The sequence below is a fragment of a genome, unplaced genomic scaffold, assembly GCF_019419815.1.
Source record: "Pyrus x bretschneideri cultivar Hongxiangsu unplaced genomic scaffold, Pyrus_bretschneideri_v1 Contig23, whole genome shotgun sequence".
NCBI lineage: Eukaryota > Viridiplantae > Streptophyta > Magnoliopsida > Rosales > Rosaceae > Pyrus > Pyrus x bretschneideri.
In genome coordinates, this window is record NW_025999535.1 from 4,296,610 (window position 1) to 4,323,034 (window position 26,425).

The following is a 26,425-nucleotide window of genomic DNA, read 5'->3' on the forward strand; positions in this document are numbered from 1 at the left end:
TTGAAAATTAAAAACAGAATGTAAAACACAAAATTTAAACTAGAAAAACTTAAATTTTTGAAAAAATCAAATAAAAACTTAAAGAAAGTAAGGAAAGAGTTAGAAAATTGGGTGGACTTTCAATAAGCTCTTTATTTAACGTAGTTAGACGCAGCAGAAGTCCTGTGGTTAAGGATCATTCAGAGTCCGGTGGTACAGTTCCAGCCTATGACCATAACCTTGAACTCATGACCTGTAACCTCATTAACCTTTAATCTCCACAACCCCATGCGAATAAACCTTAGACATAAAGGCCCATCGAGACTTAAGTTTGCCTGGAAACAACTTTAATCTTGAATTGAAGAAAACTCCTTCTGCCCTGTCTAAAATTCCTTCCGAAGAGTTTTATTATTATTATGAAACCCCTCATTATGAATTGAAGAAAACACCTTATCCGTGCAAATCCTTGAATGCCTCATTATGAATTACTTCAAGCTCATTCAACTGTAACTTGCATTTTTCATCCGCTAAATTAGAGTCAAAATTTAGCTGCTTAATAGCCCAGTATGGGATCCGCTAAATTAGAGTCAAAATTTAGTTGCTTAATATGGGGACATCCTAAACCCTGTTGGAGACTTTAATTTGCACATATGATTATACCCTTGGAGTTCAAAACTGTGGAAGGAATACCCTGGAGGAATTTCAGAACCACTAATCTGGTGCTACAATTGCCTCGTCCCACCTAGAAACATATTCCACATCCACTAGAATATCATTCCCATGGGACTATGGGAATGGTGTGAAATCTCTTGTCCCTAGATTTCATTGTTTAAAATTACGTATTTCGTATTCATATCCGTAGTTTCGACGGGTTTAGGGTTTAGGGGCCTATAGTTTTTTCGATAACTAAATGGACGAAAACACCCTTAATGAACTAAACGGGATTATTTGTCGACATATTTGGTCTTTCTATGATTTGCCACATTTCTTTACATATTTGGATAGTACGTATCGGTTGATATGATTGCGTGGGCGCAAGCAGAATCAAATTTGGAGATCTAACGAAGATTTTACGAAGCTTGGAAACTGAGGGAATTTTGATCTTTTTAGATTAATGTGGACATGTGAATTTCTTGCCTTTGGGTGTGTTGGACACACCCCATTTTTCTAGAATTCTCTCGGCCCTCTCTTCTCTTCCCGTCTCTCACTTCTTTCCTATCTCATTCTTAAACTGTCTTCCTCACCGAGAATCATATCACACAACCATCCCTTCCCGACAAGTTTTCTAATACAAAACCACCATCAAAACTTCCCTATCGTCCCTACGAACTCGATTATGGTGTTTGTTCCTTGAAAATTCGTGCACATACGCCATTTCAAGGACCTTCAATGGAGCAGTGACTTTCCCATCAATTTAGATAGTTTCTAGTCGTTTTTTTGGACTCCAAACAAGTATAATTGTGTTTTACTCTTCTCTAGCTTCGTTTTGATATATCATAGGTCACATTTGGTTGAGAAACGAGTGAATTATAGCGATTTGAAAATCACCCAGATTTTAACCAATTTTTCAAAAATCATTTGGTTTACCCATATCCGACCTGACGCAGCTACATAAGATTGGAATATGAATATTCTAAGGGCCATGGGGAATATTCCATTGCTATTGACTGTTGACTTTTTTGGGTTTCAGCCCGAGACTCTTTTGAGGCTAGTTTCGACGTTCCAAATCCATTTTTAACATCCGTTTAGTGAAATTCTGATGTTTTAACGTAGTTTCAGAATTGACTGCCTAGTTGACCACCACTTAAAATTGCGATAAGCAGAGATTAGATCGTTGAATTGTTATGAAATTTTAATATGTTGTTTTGGGAGCATAATGAGGATTTTAGAAAGTTACGAATCAGAAATCCAATGTGCAGATCTTTCCTTTCAAGTTACGTGGGGTTGTGGAACTTACCGTTGCTAGTTGATCGAGGGTTGACTTTGGTCAACGCATTTTGAATTCTTCTAGAGTGTCCCTAGATGACGTGTACATGCGAGAATTAATTGTTTTTATCAAAAGAACTATAAAAAAAGATGTGTGAATTGTTCTAGGCGATGATTGTACAAAGGATCCACGTACATTTATCGCCTAGGACGTGTGAATTCACATGTCTCGTTTAAGAATTATTTCAATAAAACACTTAATTCTCGCTTGTACATGTCTTCTAGGACATTCTAGAAGAATTTGAAACACATTGACTAAACAGATGTTAAAAATGGATTCAGGACGTCGAAATTAGTCTAAGAGGGATCCCAAGCAAAACAAAACAAAAAAAAAGTCAACTGTTAACAACGACATAATTCCCTAAGGGCCACGGAATATTCCAATTTGATTATGTAACTAGGTTGGGCCGAATATGGGTCGACCCGGTTCGTCGGAAAACAAAACGATTTCTTAAAAGTTGGGTGAAAATTTGGGTGATTTTCAAATCGCTACAACTCACTTGTTTCTCAACCAAATTTCACAAACGAAGCTAGAGAATAGTAGAACAAGATTATACATGTTTGGAGTCCAAAAGATGGCTAGAAACTGTCTAAAATTGATGGGAAACTGCTCTAATGAAGTCCTTGAAATGGAGTCTGTGCATGAATTTTTCATGGAACAAATGCCATAAAGTTCATTCGGATGAAGTTTTGATGGTGGTTTCGTTTTAGTAAACTCGCTAGGAAGGGATGATTGATGTGATGATCTCGATGAGAAAGAGAGTTTGAGTGAGATGGAAGAGAAGTGAAAATAGAGGGTCGAAAGAATTCTAGAAAAATGGGGGTCCGACGTGGCACACACCCATAGGCCAGAAGTTCACATGTCCAAATTAATGTAAGAAGATCAAAATGCCCTCGGCTTCCGAGCTTCGTAAAATCTTCGTTATATCTCCAAATTTGATTCTACTTGTGCTCACGTGTTCATATCAACACGTACTATCTAAATGTAAAGAAATGTGGCAAATCATGAAAAGATCAAATACGTCTATGAAGAATCTTGTTTAGTCATTAAGGGTGTTTTCACCCATTTACTTATTGAAAAACTATATGTCATAAATATAAACGCGTTGAAACTCTGTAATTTAAAGAAGTAACTCCCCATAGAATTGGAGCTCAACATGAAGCTCCACAAGCCTAAAACCTTGGCAGAGTGCTTTGACAAGGCGGAGGAAATCGTCGCCTGAGATGATAGGTATAAGAACGATAAAATCCGAAACCATCATGGAGGCTTTTCCACTTCTCTCAACAACATTTTGCATGAGATCCGAGATAAGCCCTTCAAGAAGCCTCGCCCAATGTTGAATTCGAGTCCTAGCTCTAAAGAGTATTGTAATTACTGCAAGGCTGGTGGCCATACCATGAGAAATTCCCATGGCCACAGACCTTTGTCTAAAGCATTGACGTATATCGGAAATTGAACATTCCCATGTGTAGTTCAACATTCCTAGAGGCAAGAGTAGACTACCACACTGCCAAGCTCTCCTGTTCGTGATAAGGAAGACAAGTCAAAGGCATTAAAGATAGAATTAATAAATCTCATCTTTTAATCTTCTTCTAATTGAAGATCAACTCAAATAAGTAAGGAATCTTCATCAAAATCAATCTAGGATACTACCATCATCATCCTAAGAAATTATCTTCTACTTAATATTTTGGAATAATTCTTTCCACATCCAACCCACAGATGAATCACCTTAGCCAATGGGAAGCCGCCACATGCCTATAAATAGCTCATTTCCATCAAAATTTTCGTAAGCTTTGCTACGCATATAAGCCCTAAACACTCATCTTTTCAGAGATAGTGACTTAGGCATCAAAGCTCCATTGACGAAACCCCCTTCCCTATTTGCACGTGAGGCTTTGACCCTTGATCACATATGTTTATTATTGTCTTGTAGGTACAAATTCGTCAAGACTGAATATGACGGATTTTTGCTACCACAAATTAGTGCTGTCATCGAGAGTCTTATTAAATGCTCAAAAAATGCTCTTGCGAGTTTTGAATTTTTCCATTACATACGTAAATTTTTCCAGACGTTCCTATTCTTAGAATTTTTATAGGTTCTTTGGGGAAAAGATACAATTAGAAGGGGCGTTGGGGATGTGCAAAAGGTGTAGCGGCATAGGACCTCAAAATTTTGATCCTCCTATCACATATGTGTAAATTTATAATTAAAAAAATTGATTAAAAAGAAAAATCATCATCATATGATAGTATCTATATTACAATTGATTAAGTGGAGTTTCTACTAAAACAATTCTCTAGCAATAAAAAAACTTGTGTATTACTTCCTTTCACTTTCTCTAGCAATAAAAATGTATTACTTTATTCCACAAATACAAGCGTATTTCCATATCTGTGTTTCAGACGTGCTCTATTTTTTCATAGAATTATAATTTCATGGCAATTGGAGATTATTTATTTAGTAAGAATGATATATTGGTTTCAATTATTGTTGAATTCTGCATGAATATATTGTCTAGAAATATATATATATTTTTTTCAAATAAGGAGGGCCTCTTTATTAAGTTTGCACATGATGGTTCATTTGGATAAACGATGGAGATCGGGATGTGGCCCTACGTCGTCGCTCATTGAGGCTCAACACAACGGTTGCCACTGCGGAGCACCCTTGCGGGCACGACAGTGCCCTGTGAAACAGCTTCAGGCAGAGCCTAGATTGTCGCTTATGTAACAGTAGTAATTTAGTCGCCGCTGTAGTGGCCTGTGAGACAGCTTTAGTGCCACGCAGCAGATCAACAGCCCAAGTCATTGCAGAAGTAGCCTGGACTGGCGGTTCAAAGCCAAACCCAGGCATGCGCTGCACTGCAACTTAACCATACCCATGACCTGGGAGCCTAACGCGTGGAGCCTCAAGGACCCACGACCCGCGACCCACGACCAGACCAGTCTGTCCCAGTGGTCCAGCCAATTCTTGCGGCCTTCACTCCAAATTAGTTACAGATCGGTTCAGTCAAACCGATTCTTGGTTCCCCGATCAATCGCAACCTAGGCTGGTTCTGTTGGACAGACCGTCAGACTAGCGATTGAACATGGGTATTTGTGCCTTATTTTCTCTTGTTTTTTCGTAGATTTGACTCGTCTCGGCTCAAATTTTGTACTTAAAATCCATTACACTTCCATTACTAATGGAAACGCCTATTATCTTAGTTCTTCCACCCTGAATGGCGATTAACACCTGTCCGTACCAATGCAACAGATGACCTTGGTGAATCAACTTTTTGAGCACATCGAGACACGATGGCAGTTGTTGACGTTGCTTTCTAGCAACATCCTGGCAAACAGCCACGAACTGAGCGTCGGGGGCAATGTGCACTCCTTCCTGGGGCCTTAGGGTAATGTTTTCTCTCACCTTAGCAGGCAGACATCGTCTACTTCCGACTAGGTCCATGCGAAAATATGCATTCATGGTTGGACTCACACTCGGACGAGCATTCTAGACCCAATTCCAAGCGAAGTGTCCATTCACGACTTGGCTTGCAAATAGTTCTCTCCACCTTGTATTGGAGAGGCATCACATTAAACGAAGAAAAGAAGAAGCACAGTCTGGCTTGAGTTTAATTAGCAGCCCGCGTCATGCACAACCACGAGCATCCCGCTCGGCAGCTGTGTGACCATAATTTTCACCTTCTCGAAATAATGAATGTTCAAGCCTGGAGTGGAGGCAGTGCCTCATACCTCTTCACTGAGAGATGATATAATCACGTGGTTCCTGGTATAATCATATCTATCTGCGAAGTGAAACTACTTCGAGAGGAATGAGTTGACTTCGACAACTTAGCTATACCAGTTACTCCCACTAGATACTAAACTGCTATGTCCAATCAAAGCAGCACTTACTCGACCACGTGGGATGTCACGCCAGACTGACTGGCGTAGATTGTTTTCCGTTATTGTGTAGAGAACATGCGGCCTTACTCTAGATAAAGGGCATGTTTGAGTAGACAGGTCTTGCCACTGACCCCTACTTGTACCGATGACTTAGAAAAGTGTTTGAGGCCTAGACTGACTCCTCATGGCCTATAAATAGGTGAATTGACTCCTCATGCGGGTTAGACACTTTGAACGTGCCTCGATATGTAGGTCTGACAAACGGGTCGTGTTTGCCGTGTTCGTAGTGTTTTCGTGTAACACTTGTTATTTTGATGGATCGTGTCATGTCACACCTATTATCTTAACGGGTTCTTAATAGGTTAGGTCATTTTACCCAACGGTTAAAATAGCTTAACATTGCCACAAAAATAGGTTAGGTCATTATGGCCTGTTAAGAAAAAAAATTTTCTTTCTAAATTTGCACATATCACATAGCCACATAAATATTACTTCAGAATAGCTTAACATTGCCACAAAAATATCATAACGAGATTTGCTTGATCCAGAGAGAGAATTGGAGACAAAAGTAGCAAATGGACTGGTGGTGAATTAATAGGTCGTATGTGGTGACAGTGGTGTGGTGGTAGGAGACTAGAGAGGGTGGTCGTGGAGTTGTGGCTAGCCAGAGTTGAGGTTCTAAACTGAGATGAGAGTTTAGTTCAAGATAGAGATAAAAGATGCTTCAATTCGAGCCTTCGAGAATGAGAGAGAGAGAGAGTCTAATTTATGGCTAAGATAAAAATTGGATGACCAAGATTAAATCTTTGTTCATCAATTTTCTAAATTTTTAACTTTCAGTTTGTTTCGAGATTAAATCCTATTGCTGTTAATTATAGTATTTTTTTTAGTGGTATATAATTATCAAATTAAAATTTTCTTATTGTGTAACGGGTTATCCACATATATACCTGGACTGACCCGTTATCTTAATAAGTGCTTATCGGGTTACCCAATAACGACCCGATTCGTTAACGTGTCTACCCGAAAATCTGTTAATTTCGTGTTGTTTCGAGTTGGGCTAACGGGTCGTGTAAAAAATTTCTAGGCCTACCAATAGGAGAAATGAGAGATGGTATGCTATCTGCAGTCTTAATTAATCAAGAACATAAATTTCTTTTTCCGTGTCAGTAGATTGATTATTGCTTGCAATCATGATCAAATACCAAGTGTTGTATACTTGTAACAGAGTAGAGAATTAAGAGTAATGAAATTAATCGTTTTACGATGGATGAAATGTCGAGTTTGTGACCTCATCATCTTCTACTCAATCAAATTAAGCAAGTCCTGAGCCCACAGGTTAGGAGGCACCACACACCAAATGGGTGGGTAACATACCATAAATGACGCTACTTAAGGAGAATGACTTTCATGACACAGGTACACTATTATTGTGATATTTCGTGTCAATGATACACAATACACGTGTAAAATGAAACCAATAAAACTTGTATCATGTAACTTGTTCATCAAAGATATTGATTAGGCCGGTAACCAACTATCACTAAGCTATGACAGTTTCCCTCCAGTTCCACACTGGTTCTATTTCGATGCTCGTGAAGCAGAGTCTTTATCATATTGGTTTGTCTGGTCTGATTAGGTCATTGCATTGTCCAAAACACATTCTCTAATTGAATATTAAATACCTACTTAACATAAAACACAGCTGGCCCTTGCAATTAACGAAACTTGGCACTGTCATGTCGCGTGTAGTCGATGGGTTCAAAGTGCTCATGTGTTGGGGGCAGCCTAACAAATTGGTACATGTAGCTCAAAAGCCACATATGCCATGTGTTACTTTCTACTTGTTGCTTATCCAACTCCAACCACGTAAACTAGAGGCGTTGTTTGGTCTCTGTGCACATGATGAAATCGAATGGTGAAAGGTGGTGAAACACATGGGCTATAATGGTGTGCTATTTTAGAGCAGAAAGCCACTCTTGAGCCAGAGTCAATTCAGAACCACCTTTTGACAGGGATTCCAGCTCCACTTTTGCAGTTTTTGAACGGTTCAGATTATTGGGTCTGTAAACTCTGGAGTGTGACATCCGGAGAGAATCTCAATCCATGGTTTTTTACTATTAGATTTCAACGATTAAGAAGATCTAATAGCAACTTTTTTTGTTTGTTTATTCTTACCTCCTACACTCTTGTTTATCTTACCATACCTCGTGTATTCATCATTTGTGTCTCTCTCAATCCCATTTCGTCCACTAAGTTAAGAGAGACATTAATTCCGTTGATATGTCAATAACTATCTGGTTTTTTCAGCAATGATAATGGAGATAGGTCAAATGAATTGTGACTTTTAATGACAAATTGTCAATCTTTGAGAGGTTGAGCCATTTAGGATAGTCATGGAGTGAACTTGGGGTAATGTTGGCGAGCTTTTGGTTTTGCTCTATTCCAAGGTTGTTTTTGCTATTTCATATATTTCTAAATGTGAAAATGGGTTGGAAAGTCCAAAGAGCCTATGTCTCGCCAATGAAAGATGAATACATTGAGTAAAGTGAGACATAACAGAGTATACGGGGTAATGTGCGATTTTGTAAGAGTGCATGGTTGACTTTAATGCTACGTACGTAGCACTAAATGTTACATGTGTTTTTTTTTTATGTACGTAGTACTCAACATTACTTGTGTTTTAGTTGTTAAGTTTAATTTTCATAATTAGAGCATCTCCAATGCAAAGACTCAAATCTTAAAACTTGAGTATGTGCATGAGAAAACATTGGACTCAAAATTCATATTTGATTTATAAAACAATTTGGTTATGTTTATTGGAAATGATTGGACTCAAATCTCATTTTCTTGGTTGAATAACGTTTTTCCTTATTGGCATGGGCTCCAACTTGAACTTAAATTTGATATTGAAACTTAATTTTGGGTCTCAACTTCGTTGGATACTTGAAATGAGTGTGCATTAGGGAACCTTAGACTCATATTTAGACTCGAACATAAAATTTGAGTTCGAATTTTTCGTTGCATTGAAGATGCTTTTTGATCTTTTATTTTCAAACTCAACTTTTCATTTTTAGTAACACTCAATGCTACATAGTAATGTTGAAGAAAAGTTGAGAGATATCCGAGATGGTTACACTACCATTACATCATTTATCAACACGAGTTTATTCGATGGTTTAGGGTTCAGGAATACAAATGACAAAGATTGAGATTATCCCAATGGTGTATTCATGCTATGTTGAAATATTCCACATCGATCATATATGTGAAAAAAAAAAAAAAAACAGAGTTTAAAGATCTTAATCCCACTTCAACTAATATCAAGATCTTTTGTACTAAAACCCCACACCTGAAGAATTGTGCAAGTCGTAATTACCAAGTTGAAAACAATATTGGTGTTGTTGAGAGTGGACCCTTAGTCCGTCTCTCTGATAATTCTACATGCTAGTCCTTCAAACCAAATCCATCTCCATCATGTTTTTGTTTTGTTGGAGAAAATCTCTTGCTTCGATTCACTTAGATGAGAAATGCTAACAACCTACTTATTTTAATTTTCTTGTTTTATCTTCTTGACTCTTTTTATCATTTAGCAATATTGCAGGATGGTCTAGGTCACTCTTTAAATATCTACTCTACTAAAAATCAACCAAATCCGAGAAGGTTTACCACGCGGCAAAATTGCGAATTATGAACCAAATTTTGTAGCCTTATGAGAGCATGCAACTTCCATTTCCATGTGAAATTGTTAAGCAAAAGTATATATTGCATGGTATTTCTTCCTCTTTTTTTTTTTTATGACTCGTATTTTATATATAAGTAGTAAACATTAATTTTTTTTTTTTTTTAATTGAGAGGTCGGTCATCTTCAAAACTAAAGCCAATTTTATCTGCTTAACCAAATCCACTACACAAATGGAACTTAACGTTTAGCCATAATCCTATGAACTTTTGAATCTTTGATTAAAATTTAAAAGACCAACCTAACCCAATAATTAATTTGTTCATTTTAGGGTAGAGAGAGAGAGAGAGAGAGAGAGAGAGAGAGAGAGAGAGAGAGAGAGAATGGTTTGGAAGAAGGAATACTTGGATTTAATCTTGGTTCCAACTGGGCTGGTAATCATGCTTTGCTACCATCTTCTCCTTCTGTATAGGTACCTAAGACATCCTGAAACTACAGTCATTGGCAATGAAAACCACTGCAGAAAAGCTTGGGTTGAGAGAATGTTGCAGGTAAGTTTATAAGACTTCACTTTTCGTCTTCACTTTTCCTAGAATGTTAGGTGCAAATTCACAATCTGACAATATAAGCGTTTTTCTAACAACTAAGTTCAGCGAGAGAAAACACAGAGTCACTAACTCTATTTGGTCTTTAATTATTTGCAGGTTGATGCAAAGGACAGAGGTATGTCCCTAACTGTAATCTCTAGCACCATAACAGCAGCAAATTGCTTAGCCTCAACCTCTCTAGCCTTAAGCTCTCTCATCGGGGCATGGATTGGAAACACTTCGCACAACACCTTCACGAGCAGTATTACATATGGGGACACAAGTCCTGCGCTAGTTTCTGTCAAATATATTAGCATTCTGACCTGCTTTCTGCTGGCCTTAGCTTCTTTTTTACATTGCATAAGGGACTATGTCCATGTCAATTTCCTCATCAGTATGCCAGACAGTGATATTCCTCAGGAGCATGTCGAGAAGGTGGTGATAAGTGGAGGCTTGTTCTGGACATTGGGGCTCAGGGCTATCTACTTTGCCACTATTTTGTTGCTCTGGATTTTCGGTCCAATTCCAATGTTTGTTTGCTCAGTGACTATGGTGTTTGTTTTGTACAGACTTGATTCAAATTCCACTCCATTGCATCAGTTCCGACCAGTTGGGAGCCGTGATAATATGATCAGGAAAATAGGTAAGGAAAACCACAGAATAGAAAGGGCTACTGAGCAACATGAAAGATCACATATGCATGGAAGCACAACTCAAGAACCACCACCACCAACAACTACGAGATTAAATTCAGAGGCAACAAGTTAAACTCTATGAGAAGATTTTCGAGTATTAACACGAGAGAGAGAGAGAGAGAGAGGTTTGGAAAATCACATGTTTTGTATTCTAATTCCTATCTTAAAATTTTCGTAGCAAACTTTGACATGACGCAATTTGGTGATTTTGGTAATTGTAATCATTGTTACACTTTATGGCATAGGACAGTGATTTTCACACTCTCATTTTCTCCTTTCTATCAAAATAAATGAGCAAAGATAAACAAACATTAATGGCAGCTATGAACCATTGCATCTTTGACAAACATATATTAATATTGAATAGGAGATTGAGTGCAGACTGATCATAACAAAATGACAGGGCCAGAAATGGCACAGATTTCATTCAAAGATATATATTTACCTTGAAATAAGTTGAAATGATAAAAAACTATGCTTTTGCGTCAAAGTTGGTTTCTGCTCTATTGTGTTCCATCTGAACCTTGATCGTCCCTATCACTGTTCTCACCACTATTTGCGGGGCTCTCAACCATTGAATTGAATGAGCCCGACTGCTCCTTACCTTGAGTCTGAGTTTCTTCACTTGTACCTTCCATGATGGAGTTGATGGCGAGCTGACCAGCATAAAGGACTAAACCCACAGCATTGATGCCGAAAACAAATGTTGCAAGGTAGCACAACCCATTTATAATTGTCCTGCCAACAGAAGATTAAAGGTGATCATTCTTCCAATCAATGAAGAGCAAGGAAAACCGGAAGGAGTTAGTAGTAGGAGCTGCCTGATGGTTATTGTAATCTGACGAACCTGAAAAGAGAAAACAAGTAGATTGTTCAGAAAAGAGGATGAGTATCTCGAGTACAATTTTTCTACCACCACATTACATAGCAAGCAAAGAGTAAGAGCATTTTGTGGTTCAAGTTGTGTATGACATCACCGGTCATAGCCCAATCTAAGAACTTACCGGCCCCTTTGGTATTCACTTGAATTCTTAATCCTACTGTTCTATTCACAGTGGATTCAGAGTATACTGGCTAATCCCAGCATACAAGAAATGAAGCAACATAAATTAAGAGGCGGTTAAAGAGCAAGAGAATTTATCTGTATCATTGTTTTCTAAATGGAAATTTAGAGAAACTGCCAGTGTCAGAAAACTCATAACGAACCATTGTGTTAGTTAAACACGAATATGGCTAGAACTGAAAAATTAAGGACAAGAGCAATGAAGGGACTAACCGAAAAATTATCAGAAATAGTTTGGCGGTTGAGAGATGCTTCAATTGTAGTAGTGAACTTGTAAAGAATAAGCGCAATGACACCGGCTGATATTCCACCCAGCAAGGCCTGAACAGGTGAGGGTGGACCCTTTGCTTCAACAGAACCTGTAGAAAGTGCTTTCAAGCTATCCAAAGCCTCATCCTTCAAGGACTTCTTCACTTCAGATGACCTAAATTTCTAGGCACCAAAATCACTCTATCAAAGCCACAAATTTGCTCACATTAACACATAAAAATTTGTAATTCAAGTGAATGGCAAATTGTATCCCAATTTCTCAAAATCCAAAATTAACCACAATGGCACATTATCTTGTAATATTTAAGTACATAAAGTCAATGAACATCAATCCGGACAAGCGGTGGATTGCCCTGCTGGATATGGCTTCGTCTTCAACCAACAACGTTTTGCATTCAAACCCTCTCCCTCACATTGGTGTAACTTAAGAGTAGTAATATTGTTTGTAATAGAATTAAAAATCATTCCCCAAAATCCCAAAAAAACTTGTAATTGAAAATAAAAGGAATTCCCACCAAAACCCAATTCCTAAAATTCCAAACCTCAGCAATACCAAAACACAAAAACAGTAATTTGTAGACATAAATGAAAATAAAGCTACAATCTTTACCAGTTCTTTAGCACGCTTGGCGCGGCGTCGCAGCGAGCGAAAGAGGAAGACAGTGATGGCTCCGGTGAGAAGAACACTGGTGGCCACTTGGAGAGATGAAGGGTCATCATCGGTGGCAAACACTGGAGAAGAAGACGGTGGCAATTCTTCGGGACCGTCTGGAGCAAATTGCAAGGGTGTGTATGGAGTTTCGGTCGTCGGTTCTGGAGCTTCGGCTAGCCATTGTTCGAGGCTGGGTCTGGAATGGGCTGAGACGGGGCAGAGATTGGTGGGTTTGTGGAAAAATTTGAGTGGAGGAGGAGAGAGAAAGTGGGTTTGGGGATGAGAGAGAAATATGGGGAAATTGGAACGGAGAAAGTGTTGGGTCTGCAACATTTGACGGATTTTAGAGAGGGAGAGAGAGCTAAGCTGCTGAGGAGTTCAGTTATGGCTCTGTTTTTTGGTTTATTTTCTATCTCGTCAATCAAAGATTTTGGTGGGGCTTTTGAAAAATCTCTGTTATCCGGTTATCCCCCCAGATTTTGAACCACATTTCATGTGTGCATTGCAAGCCGTCTCTTTTTCTAAGGTTTTATTTACAACCAATAAAAAAAAATGGTAAGAAGATCGTATTTTTAAATTATATTTTGTACATTAGATGACGTGACGATAAAGTAAGACTTCATGTTTTAAAGAATTCAAGAAGGAAGCCCAACTGTCAACAAAATGCGGTTGAAAAGGAGAAAAATGCAAGACAAACCATATTTTTAGATCATATTTTGTAAACCACATGATGTGACGGTTGATGGTTAGATTATGCCTTTAATTATCTAAATAGGAAGTCCACAATTAATTGCCACATTATGTGGTTTACAAAATATAGTTCAAGTAGATGGTATTTTCTATGAACAGAAATGACTATAAATATAAAATTAGAAACATTTAGGCTCATTGGTAATGCTTTACAAACAGTTTTTGAAAAACTATTTCGCAAAATAAAAACGATAAATAATACATATCAAGTGAAATAATACAATAGAAACTCGAGTATCACATGAGAGTGGATCATTGAGATTAGACAACAGCAACTCCCTCTCCCTGTCTCTATCTCACACGTGATTGTTGAATTTGATGATCCAATCAGATCATCAAAGTTATTGAATTTGATGATCCAATCGGATCATCAAAATTATGTCTTCAATTATTTAAATAGGAAGTCAACAATTAACCGCTACATTATGTGTTCTACAAAATATAGTTCAAGTAGATGGTTTTTCTATGAATACAGAAATGACCATAAATGTAAAATTAGAAACATTTAGGCTCATTTGGTATCATTTTTACAAAATGTTTTTGAAAAATTATTTTGCAAAATAAAAACGACAAATAATACATATGAAGTGAAATAATACAATAGAAACTCGAGTATCACATGAGAACGGATCATTGAGATTAGACAATTGCAACTCCCTCTCCCTCTCTCTATCTCACACAGATTTTTGAATTTGATGATCCAATCAGATCATCAAAGTTATTGAAGCGAATCAAATTGGGTTGGATTAATTGGTTTGAATGGATTACTGGATGTTACTTTTTTTAATACAATCAGACTACATAAATCGATCGGTATGTAAATCAAGTTAAATATCACAAAATAAAACTCCCTAGCGCACATTAGAAGCCACAGTTCTAGCCCAGAACTTGATCTGTGCCTTCATGTCTTCAGCAGACTTAGTTGCACCCAAATTTGGAGGTGGCGGGGCTGCGCAGCTTTGCGCCAGCCACACCTCAGAAAGATAAGGCCTCCTAACATGTGCCGGGTTCAAATCTTCACTTGTCTTCTTTTCTTGCAACCCAGGAAGTATGTTCACCACACTAGGGCTCAACTCTTCCTTGTCAAATGTGAACCCCAAGTCCTTGAACCCTTGCAGTTCTTCAATTTCAAGATCACTTAGGCTCTTTCTCGTCGTCAGTTGATTAGGGCATCGCGCCTCATTTCCTTAATCCCTTCAGTACTAATCATATTGCTTTCCCCTTCTGTGGTTTTTGGGGGTCTATATCTTGGAATGCTAGAACATTGTGTCATGAGCCCCTGCAATAATCAAACGTAAGAACATTGTAAGATAACGACGGATTAACTATACCGTTGTTTTCTTAATAGTGAGATGTTATTGATGCTTCAGAAAAGTTATTAGCTATACACTCCTTTAAGATTAATTTAATGCATAAACGAGTGAATTAGAGGAATGCATGGTGACTTTTCTCAAACTATTAATCCATGATTATGATTAAAGTATATTTTAAAACTAAAAACTAAAAACATAATGGTCATAGCTAGCTAGTACCTTGTGTCTTTGTGGAACACTTTCTTGGGTTCTCTCTTCTCTTCCTAGGCATGGTGGCAAGGAGGGTGTCCTGAGCAAATTGTGACGCACCGGTTGCCCATTTACTTGACTTCTTCTGATATCACTTTCTCTATCCTGAACTCCTGTCCTCCTCCGAATACAAACCGGCGGTTGGGACGTTGTTGTCTGCAGCATCTTCTGATGCGACGTTTGCCTTTTCAATTTGCTCACGCCACTCTTACCACCACTTTGCTTCACTTGAACATTCTCCTGCCTCCCTATATGAAGCGGCAACGATGGTGTCCGAACCAAATTTGGACTGGAAAATCCACCGCCTTCTGTGGCCTTATTCATCTTCACTGACATTTCTTGGCCAAAATCTGATGAGTTGCTATGAGGATCAGAAAAACACCTTAGCATCTTCTGTTTCCTGTTGAGCAAGTTATCAAAGAACCAACACTCTTCCAAAAGATCATTGGCTTCTTCCACATTGTCTTCTTTCCTACTTGCAGATTGCTCAATTGGGTCATCACCAACAGGCTCCATGGTTCCACACAAAAGTAGTTCCTCTCGGATTTCAACCAGTAAAAGACACCCATATTTTGGCCTTTAAATTAAGCTGCAAAATAGTTATTAAAAAAAAAAAAAAACTAAAATTATGATCAAACACAGCTAGCTGTGGGCTGACTTGGGAAGCCATGTGGGGGCATGGAACCATGTTCTTGTAAGACATAATTTTCGGGATAAAAGCATATTTTAATGTGGAAATACATGCATTTGGACAGAGAGGGACCATGATGTGCGCTAAGTGGAGAGACGAGATAAGATTTCGAAGCAGGGAGTGTGGCACTTAAGTTCATACAACTAAGAAATATGGAGAAGGGTCAACAACTTATGTCAATGACAGGGTCGATGCCAGCACACTCTCCATGTGGTGAACTTTTGTTTATAGAGAGATGCACATGATGTTTTTGCGTATAATATATATGACAACTAAGGTACTAGGTGTCAAAATAAATACAAATTAAAGAAAACACTTCTCTCCGACGAACAAAACAACATGGAAATTGGCCGTTTTAGAAAGAACACAAACTTGTGTTGCTGAAATAAAGAGACCGACGTGAGTATTTGAAATTAGTGTAGATTATCCTATGTATTCAAGATCGAATTTTCATTTTTGTAGTTTAGATGAAATTAGTGTAGATTATCTTATCATTTGTGACAAAGGCGGAACAAGTGAAAGTCTAAAACACTTATGTGTGTGTGTGTGTGTGTGTGTGTGTGTGTAGTAATGAGATAGTATAGATATTGTTGATTAAGTAATGCTAGGGAGACCAAAATTTTAAACCAAATTTGCAAATAAAATGATGTGTCACCAATAGAAAATAAGCACGTTAATCAACATTTGAGTAATAATTCAATCATCAACAACTAAATCATTTGGTTTAAAAAATTTGGTCTCTCTAGCTTATCCTTGTTGATATGATGTTAATAATGTTGTCTGTTATTCAAATATGTAAGTTGTCGATGTCTGTTGGACAAGTTATTCTATGTATTTACAATAGTATTGGTAATGGCAATGGACAATAGTTCATATGGAATTTGTTTTGTTTTTATTTGAAGTGAGAATCTAATTACATGACAGGCCTAGTAACCCCAACGCAAACTTCAAGATGGCTCAAAGTAATGAAAAAGGATGAGAGTCCAAAAATGTTCAACCCAGATCAAGTGTTAGGTCACAGTTCTAAGCCCATCACCTTCAAAATTCCTTTCCAATTTCCATGGGGAGATAGAGTTGACGAGCTTAAACCAAGAACAATGACGGATGGTAACTTTAATTACTTTACTTTCACGGTGCAAGACTCATGCTCTTCAATATGCTGACTCTAGCCACGGCGTGCAGAGATCATTCTTGGTCCCAGACAAGCCAATAGCCATGCATCTGAAAGAGGATCACTTACTGAGGAGCTTGATTATCCTTACAAATATCACAGACTCGCGACGTTAATTGATACTAATATTAACAACCAATTCATACACATAAGAGTACGTTAATGGTAAGGAGATTACTGCAATATGTTGCGAGGAAAACTACATTTTCGTACCACATTTATGTACTATTTGATGCGTAATTACCACATCTCATTAGATGTTGATTATACTCATGTTGTTGCCCAACTTGCATGTATGTGCAGACACGTCGATGTCGGAAGAAAATAATGTCTGAGGTTCCTATATAACTTCCGCAACCACAAGTATTGATCAGTGATCTTCATTATTGCTTCAGAAAAAAGAGGTGCCTTGTTTTTTGGGATTAGAATTCGCCGCTAACTCATATGAACGTCGCAACTTCATAGAAAACATGGAAAGAAACTGTGAACTTGTTTTCATTAACTTGCCTTTCTTCTGTCCTGTCATTAATCTCTATCCTTGACAAAGCGTAACAACATATATTCAACTTGCGTTTTCACTCTTAAGTAACAAAGCAAATCGTAATTAGATTTTATTTTTGGATATTTAAGATTGTTTTGGTTAATTTCGAGTGTAGATTTCAATTTTGGTCCTTGAATACTTAAGGATGAAAATTTACTGTAATTGGACTTAATCGAGTTGGCTAGGACATGGTGTACTTCTCTTCCCATGCTAGACTAAATTAAACAAAAATTAAACTGATACGGCAAGTAACATCGTAAACTTTATAAAAGACGAGTGATATACTTACCACATTTGTACTACCTTTTTAATAGAGGTAGGGCTCATCAACACTTCTGGGTCCTAGCTCTATTAGATGGTGGAAAATGTGACAAGAATAACATTTTTTTATAAAAGAAATCTAAAGAAGGGTTAACTGAAGTTTAATTTTCATTGAAACCAAGAACTTGTTTTGGTCAACTCTTTGTTTCACCAAGTTGTTACATGAACAAATTCGTACATGCATAGTAAGTTTGTAACCAATGCAGTCTTTGAAAATTTCAACGTTTCCCTTTAGAAACAAGTCTAGTTATTTGTAGCAATTGGGCCAAAGTTTTTACCAACTTTCGCGTGGTTGCCAACAAACATAAACGCGTATAACCAACGATCCGACAAATTTTGCAAATAAATCTGAGATTTTGACCAAACTAACGAGGAAACATCAAACAAGATCTCATTGCATGCGAACTATAGTTCACCATACTTTTCCAAGAGCTAGAGCTAGCTGTTTAACCCTAAAAATGGCAGAACCACCCAAGATCTCCTCAAGCTTTCACTTAGCCATGTTCCCATGGCTTGCCATGGGCCACATCACCCCATACGTTCACCTCTCCAACGAGCTCGCTGCCAGAGGCCATAGAGTCACTCTCTTGGTGCCCAAGAAAGCTATCCTTCAGCTCGAACATCTCAACCACCACCCTAACCTCATCACTTTCTCTCCAGTCACCGTCCCCCACTTCGACGGCCTCCCCGAGGGCACTGAAATCGCCTCGGAAATACCCATTCACAATATCCATTTTCTTGCCGCTGCCATGGACCTCACACGCGACCAAATCGAACACTTCCTGAGCGCAAACAAACCCGACTTTGTCTTGTACGATGCTGCACATTGGGTGCCGGAGATTGCGAGGAAAAACGGCATCAAGTCCGTTTGTTACAATGTTGTATGCGCTGCGGCTCTCGCTATTGCGCTTGTCCCAGCGCGTCAGGTCCCCAAGGACCGGCCTATTACAGCGAAGGAGCTAGGGGTCCCACCTGCTGGGTACCCGTCAACGACTGTGGTTCTCCAAGGACACGAGGCCCGGTCGTTGACGTTCATAACGGAGCCGTTTGGGGACGGGATCAGATTTTACGATCGGACCATAATTTGTATGAAAGAATGTGACGCTTTGTCCATTCGAACGTGCAGAGAGCTTGAGGGTGATATGTGTGATTACATGGAAGATCAGTATAAAAGGCCGGTGCTTTTAACTGGTCCTGTTTTGGGTCTGGGATCCGATAATAACACTGAACAATTAGAGGACCGGTGGGCGAAGTGGTTTGCTGGGTTTGAGGCTGGATCTGTGGTGTTTTGCGCATTCGGGAGCCAATGGGTTCTCGAAAAAAGCCAATTTCAAGAGCTCGTGTTAGGGTTTGAGCTAACTGGGTTGCCATTTTTTGTGGCTCTGAAACCGCCGTTGGGTTGCGAGACAATTGAAGAGGCATTGCCGGAAGGGTTTGAAGAGAGGGTTAAAGAGAGAGGGGTGGTGGTTGGGAGCTGGGTGCAGCAGACATTGATTTTGAACCACCCAGCAGTTGGGTGCTTTGTTAACCATTGTGGGTTTGGATCAATGTGGGAGTCTTTGATGAGTGACAAACAGATTGTGCTGGTTCCACATCTTGGTGACCAAATCTTGAACACCAAATTGCTGGTTAAGAAGCTCGAGGTTGCTGTGGAGGTGGGGAGGGAAGAAAGTGGGTGGTTTTCGAAGGAGAGTTTGAGCAAAGCTGTTAAAAGTGTGATGGATGAAGAGAGTGAGGTGGGTGTTATGGTGAAGAAGAACCATGCAAAGTGGATGGAAGCGTTAACAACTCCTGGGTTTATGAGTGGATATATCGATAGGTTTGTTCAGAAGTTGAAAGAGCTTGTAAATTAGCTTCTACCAGTTTTTTTTAATTTTTAATTTTTTTTTATTTTTTTGTAGTTGCACGTTTGTTGTTTTTATTTTCTTGTTTTGTGTTGAAATTTAATGTTACGTTTTAATTAGGCTTCTACACTGTAAGAAACATTATTTGTCTTAATGTGTGGGGTTGGAATTATTTTTATTAGTAAGTGTGAGAATGTGAGAACGAAGTCTCACATGTGAAAGACCAAATTATGCAAGGACTTGTAGGCGGTTGAATTACTTCCTATACTACCAATTGATTTTATGATGAAACTCCAAATTTCTTCTTGGTATCAAACCAAGTTGGCTCGCATGTGAAGCTCAACGGCCACACGTACTCAACATCACCCATTTATATTATCTATGTGTGAAGCTTAAAAATTCACCACACGTAAAAGAGCTAGTACAAAGAATAGGTAGTTACTCAAACCCAACTGCACAGCCCAAAGAAGTTGTGAGTTCTAACTTTGTTCATTGTACAACTTGGTTAACGGGTTCTTTCACAATTACTCTCTAAACCACTTCAAATACAGAATAATGAGATTTAACCAAGTAAACAATTTGAATTAGGCAATCCAACTGAATGCCTCATGTTAATGCACTTGTCCAAATGCAGTCTAAAAGAATTCAACAGAGAGAAGGAACTGGAAGTGCTTTCAACTACATATGCAATATCATAAAACCAGGTCACTCTATACAAAACCATTCTACAGAATACCCGACTACTTCACAACGACCTAAAAGATGTCCAAATAGCTGTAATGTCATTTTAGAAACTTTTCACAGCCCGAAATCATCCAATCACTCTTCAAACTCAGTGACGTCCATCACATCAGTCATGACATTCTGATTCTGCGATTTACGCAATTCATCAATATCAGCGGCTAACAGTGGATCATCCTTCACTTTATCTGACTTCAATTTCGCAGGGCAAGCTGATAGGAGGAAAAACCAAAAGGGTTTAGCAATCCCACCAAAGTATAAGTCCAACTGATGTAGGGGAACAAAAAATAAATATACCTGCAACAGGGCATCGTGTGTTGTTTTCCCGTAAGTAATGCATGATATGCCCTTTGTCGTAAACATGCTTGCATATGACACTGCATTTGGGGGAAAAAATACACCAAGAAAAAACTTTAACATTAGAAAGGTCTACAACAGTGTAGTATGAGCTAAAGTAAATATAAGAAGGGACTGGAAACGCCTAAACACACATAAATACTCAATGCTAGAAGTCTTATGCGACACCAACATTCAGCAAAGACCGTAAATTCATATTTTCCCAAAAAGGAAAAAGATAAATGTCTGAAGTAACTGATACAGCACCTGCGAACTGGATGCTCCAGTTCAGTGACAGGCTTTCCACTTAATGGACAAGTGACATTCAAAATACTGCTTTGGTTGCTCGTCATTACAATGTCCTCCTGCTCTTCACCTGGCATAGGTTCTCCTGCGTGATGGACTTTCTGCAGAAAAATATTAAAAACTCCAACTCAGAAATAAAAACCTGAGACAAGCAAATAATGCACATGCACATCCGTAGTAGAATATTAACAGTAATAATAGCTTCCATTCCTCGGTACGATACAGACACTTTCAATTTAAAGAATACTTTCTCTGCTCCTCGGCAAATTTACTGCTCAAGTTGCACTAAACTATAAACATTTGCCTAACAAACAAAGAACACTATGAACAAATAATTTTCATAAGAACTTACTTTCCGCTACTTCCACTGTATATTTTCATAACAGAAAGATTGCAATCATCCCTTAACTTCAGGCTTACAAAAACATAAAGAGGATTAAGCATGAGACAAAATTATGAGGCACAGAATGACGGAGAAACGAAACATGCAGCAAAAGAAGGATTTGAAACCCAAACATATGTTACCTTAACAACAGTCAACACAGATGACTGATCTTACAAGTTTCAAAATGCATCAGACGAGGTATAATTTAGATACCAATGAAGCACTTAATATTCCTTCCCAAGCATGGAGATACATACCACAGAAACAATTGCCATAACAAGATATTACCGCAGAACTATCATACAACATAACCTATTGTCATAAGCTGAATTAAGCCTTTATTTGTCAACAGAGACTAGCATACTTGCCCCCCATATATGGTCTTTCTACCCTTTAACAAGAATAAGAAAAACTACAATAAACAGTATCTCCACAAATCATATTCATTTGGGAAAAGATATAACACCTAAAACCATCAATTCTCTTTGACGTAAGACGTGCTATACTCTAATAAGTAGTTTACTTCTCCCAACACTTTGCAGTTACAATTATACTCATATACTGGCATACAGCACCAAGGTTACAACGGCCATTTAGTCTAAGGATTGGCAAACATTAGTCAGAATAGAGCTTAACCAAAAAACTACTTGCTCAGTTAATGAAATTTTATACCCTTTTAGCCATAGACATAAATAACATTCCCTTCAACTCAAGAAATAAAATAATTACACAAACTATTGCTAAGTTAGGCAGAAAAGTGCTTTTAACAATTGTTTGGTTTCTAAACTAGTTAGCATCATTCCAGCCTGTCATAAGAAAGTCGAGGTGAAGTTTATTACTAAAAACCAAATAAGAAGCATTACTAATTCATTGTGCTTACTTTAGTATTGGCCAACAGCATTGTCGAAAGTCAGCGAAAATTTTCAAAATCTTATTCTGTGCATTTAAAGTAACAAAAGTTCATACCCAGACAGCTTCCCGGAATTGACGTATCAAAGGATGGTTTTGGGGAACTGAAGATGAGTATGCCTTCAGCTGTGCAACCTCATTCTTGAACAACTTATCGAAATCAGTAAGCTGGCCCATAAACAACAAATCAGTCAGTCAAGATCGGGACAAGAATAAGCAAAGTCATTGAATGCGAAACAAAACGTGAAAAAGAAAATTCCTAGCACCTCAGGCCCAGGTTGGTATTTATGTCCAACAGATTCAATTGCTGACGAAAAATGCGAACAGTCTTCATAAGTAGCCACCAATTCAACAACGGCATTTTCGAGCTCCTTCACCTGTCACAGTTTCGAGTTCTCATATCTTGAGAAATAATTCATATCTTCAATCTATGATCTACGATGGAGCATTTTAATCACAATTACAATTCCATTTTATCTTAACAGTTTCTAGCCAAAACATGTCCAAATGGCAATTACATTAGATAAACCCAAAATTTCAAATTACTCAAAAAATTCAGAACTTTGCTAAAGTTTCAGGCTTTTAGCAGCACCTACAAATTTCAGAAATTAAAACCACTTCTCGTTTAAGGACATTACCTTCTCAAATTGCTTAGCCCTCTCGAAATCGACTGCAATTTCCTTCATCAAACTGAAAGCTTTCCCAATATCCTGAAACCAGAGATAATCTTCCATAAGAACAATAAACTGCTATTTTTTTTCCTACAAAAATAAAAAGGCATAAAAATTAACAGCTTACGGAGATAAGAGACTGGTTGTCCTCGTGGAGATTGACGGTGGCGGTTCGGATCCGGCCCATGACGCCATGAGTGCGAGAGGTCGAGGCCATGGAGGGATGAGGGTTGTAGGGGTTTCCGACAACCGGGTTCAGGCGAACCGGTTGGCTGATTGGCGGGTTCTTCGCTGGTGTGAGCGAGGGCAACAGTTCTCGAGTACAGACTACAGAGATATATGGGCAATTTTGGAGGGAGACTGCGGAGTAGAAAGAACAAAAAGTACGAAACGGCATCGTCCATTCCTCTTCTGAAATGCGACGAGTCGTATATCACAAGGCCAAAGCGAAACATATCCCATTTTGATCTTAGCCTTATACAAGATTCATTGGCATGATCCAACGGTCGAGGTTTCAATATATACATAAGAGTCATTCTATTCTAGGAAAACGTACCACGGCAACTCGCATGCTGCTGCAATCTCGTTCCAACTCCATGTACCTATCGATCCCTATATTTAACTGATATGTCGAAAATATAGACGAAATCTATTGATTTTAATTGAAATTTCGATCGTATCGAAGAAATTTTAAACACTACTCTTAAATACTAAGTAGTAGTCCTAAAATACCAACTAGCTATTTATCTAATGTCATTTCTATTTCTAATGTTAAATCCAACTTCAAATCTCTTACGCCATTAATAAAAAGAAACTGGTCGGTAAGATAATCGCTCGTTCAAATAGTCATGTGTTTGTTATATCATGTCCATGTTGCAACCATAGTTTCGAAGTCGCTCACAAATGCACTTGAATTAAGTTCGATTTGGAATTTTATGTACTGTTTTTGGACTTTCTTCCTCTCTTTGTTGCCAACTTTTGGCTACTATGTACGGAACAGGGTTCAATTATATAATATTATGTGTAAGTTTGTATTTTACATGACATTATGTATTATGAATCAAAACATGATTTATCGATAAATCTTTTTTATATAAGTTTTTCTCCCAAATTAGAACTAGGTCATGAGAACGCCCCAATACAAATGGGAGAACCACCTCATGATGCAACGGTCCGATCACGATGGTCGTAAATGGAAGTCAACAACATTTTTGAAAGAGAGAGATCGAGGGCCGAGAACCATTTGCATTCCTTGTTTGGTTTGAAATAGAATATAAAATTGGACTTGGAGGTTGCATTACTAAAGCAAAAAGAGCTGATTAATATGGTACATGACATAGCGAGGATTAATAATTAGAGATTCAGACAGTTAATTGGGAACTCAAACTCATAACTAAATGTACTAGAAACTCTTATGTGTATTACTTATTATTTTAAAAATGAACGACTTTATGATTAACATGTCTAATTTTTAATTGCATATTAAAAAAATTTACCTATTATAATTTGAATAGAATAGTAAGATCTCATAACCGTGTTCCAATATTGTTGACTCTAAAAACTACTTAGCCTACGTGGTGCGCAAGCTGAAGAGCTAATAAGCTAACTACGTCATTTGGTTGAATGCGTGGCGTGGCGTGCCAACTCGTCGGCTGAGCTTGGCTAGGGAGTGAATGAATGTTGATGTGGCATTGGGCGCGCTGATGACTTTTAAATCTTGCGACTGTGGTTGAGGAAGGAACACATCTTGAACTTTGGGTTCTAGAGCCTGAAGACAAGGCTACTAGTTTTGAGAAGTTCAATAACAAATTCGGCTTTCAGTGTGCCAAATGTCGTAACCTGGTAATACCTCACTTCACCGAGAAGGCTAATGAAATGGCCTCTTCCAACAAGGACTCGAAAATCCTTGCTGACTGAGACTTGGATAGATAACTAGTCGGTCTCGAAGTAATGTTGTTTATCCAACTGAAGGAACTGAAGGTGCTCCTTGGTCAGTTGATTATACGGCTCTAGTGTTGTTTATTCAAACTAAAGATGTTGCGGATTGCCAACCTGTTTATTCAAGCTAAAGGTGTGTTGGTAGAAAAAAGGGTAAAATAAAAATCTTAAGATATTTGAGAGGTTTTGCGAATAGCGAGAGGTTGCGCATGACAGATTTGTGTGTTGATTTGGAAGGGTCTTGAATGATGTACTCTCCTCTCTATTTATAATAGCAATTCCTCATGACCGAAGTAGAATTCTACTCGGACTTCAAATCATTGATCAAATCCAAATAGCCTTCGGCCAGTCCTAGTTCATGTGGGATTCTAAATCTAACTTTATTATATATATATATATATATATATATATATATATGTGCGCGTGTGTGTGTGTAATATTTTGAGCACTATATGATCTTATTCAACTATTCATACAACATTAACTGTACAACAAACTGATTGTCTCACCAAAGAATCTTGACTGACAGCCAGCAAACCACCATGGAAGAAATAATTTAAGACCCAATTATGAATCTAATTAATTTGATTGAATCATCTCACGTCACATAAGAAGGATTGCTATACAAATTGACTTATATTTTCTTTCTTCACTGTCTCTTAAAGATATGTACTGGCTTGCTTGTATGAGTGAGCAAATTAATTGCAATGTAATTAATTAACAGCCGAGTACGAAAAATAAATTCTAAGATGAACATCAAAATTAATTAGAAGCATTTTCATGCAGAATCAAACGTACATTAATCACATATAACCCCGTAATATTAAACACTAAACCCATTAATTACCAAAAGAAAAAAAAAAGATTAAACCCATCACTGCATGCCAATCAAAGAAGCATAGAGCTCCTCAAGTTGCTTAACCTCATCATCCTCATGCGGCTGCAGGCTAGAACTCCCAACACCCTCATCACTACAGTTAGAAGAATCAAATACTGAACAAATCACAGGATTATCAGGAAACATTTGTGATTGTTGGTTCAAGGCCAACACAATTTCATGAGCCTTCTTAAGCTCGCCTCTAAGTCTCTCAACATCTTTCTCAAGCCTCATCTTTTCAGCTAGGGTACTCTCCAACTTCGCTTGGATAGCACTATAGTCAAACTCGAGGCTTTGTGTCTTCCACCGAGCGCGCTTGTTCTGGTACCAAATCGCAACCTGTCTCGGTGGGATTGCAAGCTGCTTGGCCAGCAGGAGCTTGCGCTCTGGTTCGAGCTTGTTGTTGGAGGCAAAGCTTATCTCTAGGAGCTTCACTTGGTCTTGGGTTAGCCTCTTTTTGCTGTGTTTGAATTGGTTTTTGTGGTTTGAGGTGGGGAAAAAATCCATGATTTAGTTGATCTTGCTATCTCCAGCTGGCTATAGAGTTGTATGATAAGCTTGGAGATTTCTGAGATG

At 38.2% G+C, this 26,425-nt stretch overlaps 5 protein-coding genes across 6 annotated transcripts; 1 reads left to right on the forward strand and 4 right to left on the reverse strand.

Annotated features, from left to right (window-relative positions):
• Positions 1-11,157: 11,157 nt before the first annotated feature.
• Positions 11,158-13,295, reverse strand: LOC103931529. 2 transcript variants are annotated; one of them, XM_009341040.3, is made up of 4 exons: positions 12,765-13,295; positions 12,098-12,316; positions 11,643-11,668; positions 11,158-11,559 (listed from the first exon to the last, which is right to left on the reverse strand). In XM_009341040.3, exons 1-4 carry the CDS (start codon positions 13,137-13,139, stop codon positions 11,325-11,327), a joined length of 855 nt encoding a protein of 284 aa, XP_009339315.2. In that variant the 5' UTR covers positions 13,140-13,295; the 3' UTR covers positions 11,158-11,324. The 2 variants fall into 2 exon arrangements, with proteins under 2 accessions (XP_009339315.2, XP_048441449.1); XM_048585492.1 differs by having other exon boundaries at positions 12,098-12,308; positions 12,765-12,896.
• An 812-nt stretch (positions 13,296-14,107) lies between these two features.
• On the reverse strand, positions 14,108-15,895 carry LOC103931537. Its single transcript, XM_048585925.1, has 2 exons — positions 15,058-15,895; positions 14,108-14,742 (listed from the first exon to the last, which is right to left on the reverse strand). The coding sequence occupies exons 1-2, from the start codon at positions 15,632-15,634 to the stop codon at positions 14,408-14,410; spliced, it is 912 nt and encodes a 303-aa protein (XP_048441882.1). The 5' UTR covers positions 15,635-15,895; the 3' UTR covers positions 14,108-14,407.
• A 2,405-nt stretch (positions 15,896-18,300) lies between these two features.
• On the forward strand, positions 18,301-20,078 carry LOC103931528 (UDP-glycosyltransferase 79B6-like). The gene has a single exon (XM_009341039.2). The coding sequence runs from the start codon at positions 18,301-18,303 to the stop codon at positions 19,693-19,695; it is 1,395 nt and encodes a 464-aa protein (XP_009339314.2). The 3' UTR covers positions 19,696-20,078.
• Positions 20,079-20,226: 148 nt separating this feature from the next.
• On the reverse strand, positions 20,227-23,387 carry LOC103931527 (E3 SUMO-protein ligase MMS21). Its single transcript, XM_009341037.3, has 7 exons — positions 23,162-23,387; positions 23,002-23,073; positions 22,630-22,740; positions 22,421-22,531; positions 21,031-21,170; positions 20,725-20,804; positions 20,227-20,639 (listed from the first exon to the last, which is right to left on the reverse strand). The coding sequence occupies exons 1-7, from the start codon at positions 23,249-23,251 to the stop codon at positions 20,506-20,508; spliced, it is 738 nt and encodes a 245-aa protein (XP_009339312.2). The 5' UTR covers positions 23,252-23,387; the 3' UTR covers positions 20,227-20,505.
• Positions 23,388-25,846: 2,459 nt separating this feature from the next.
• LOC103931526 (homeobox-leucine zipper protein ATHB-52-like) lies at positions 25,847-26,356 on the reverse strand. Its single transcript, XM_009341036.2, has one exon. It carries the CDS (start codon positions 26,354-26,356, stop codon positions 25,847-25,849), a length of 510 nt encoding a protein of 169 aa, XP_009339311.1.
• Positions 26,357-26,425: the final 69 nt, after the last annotated feature.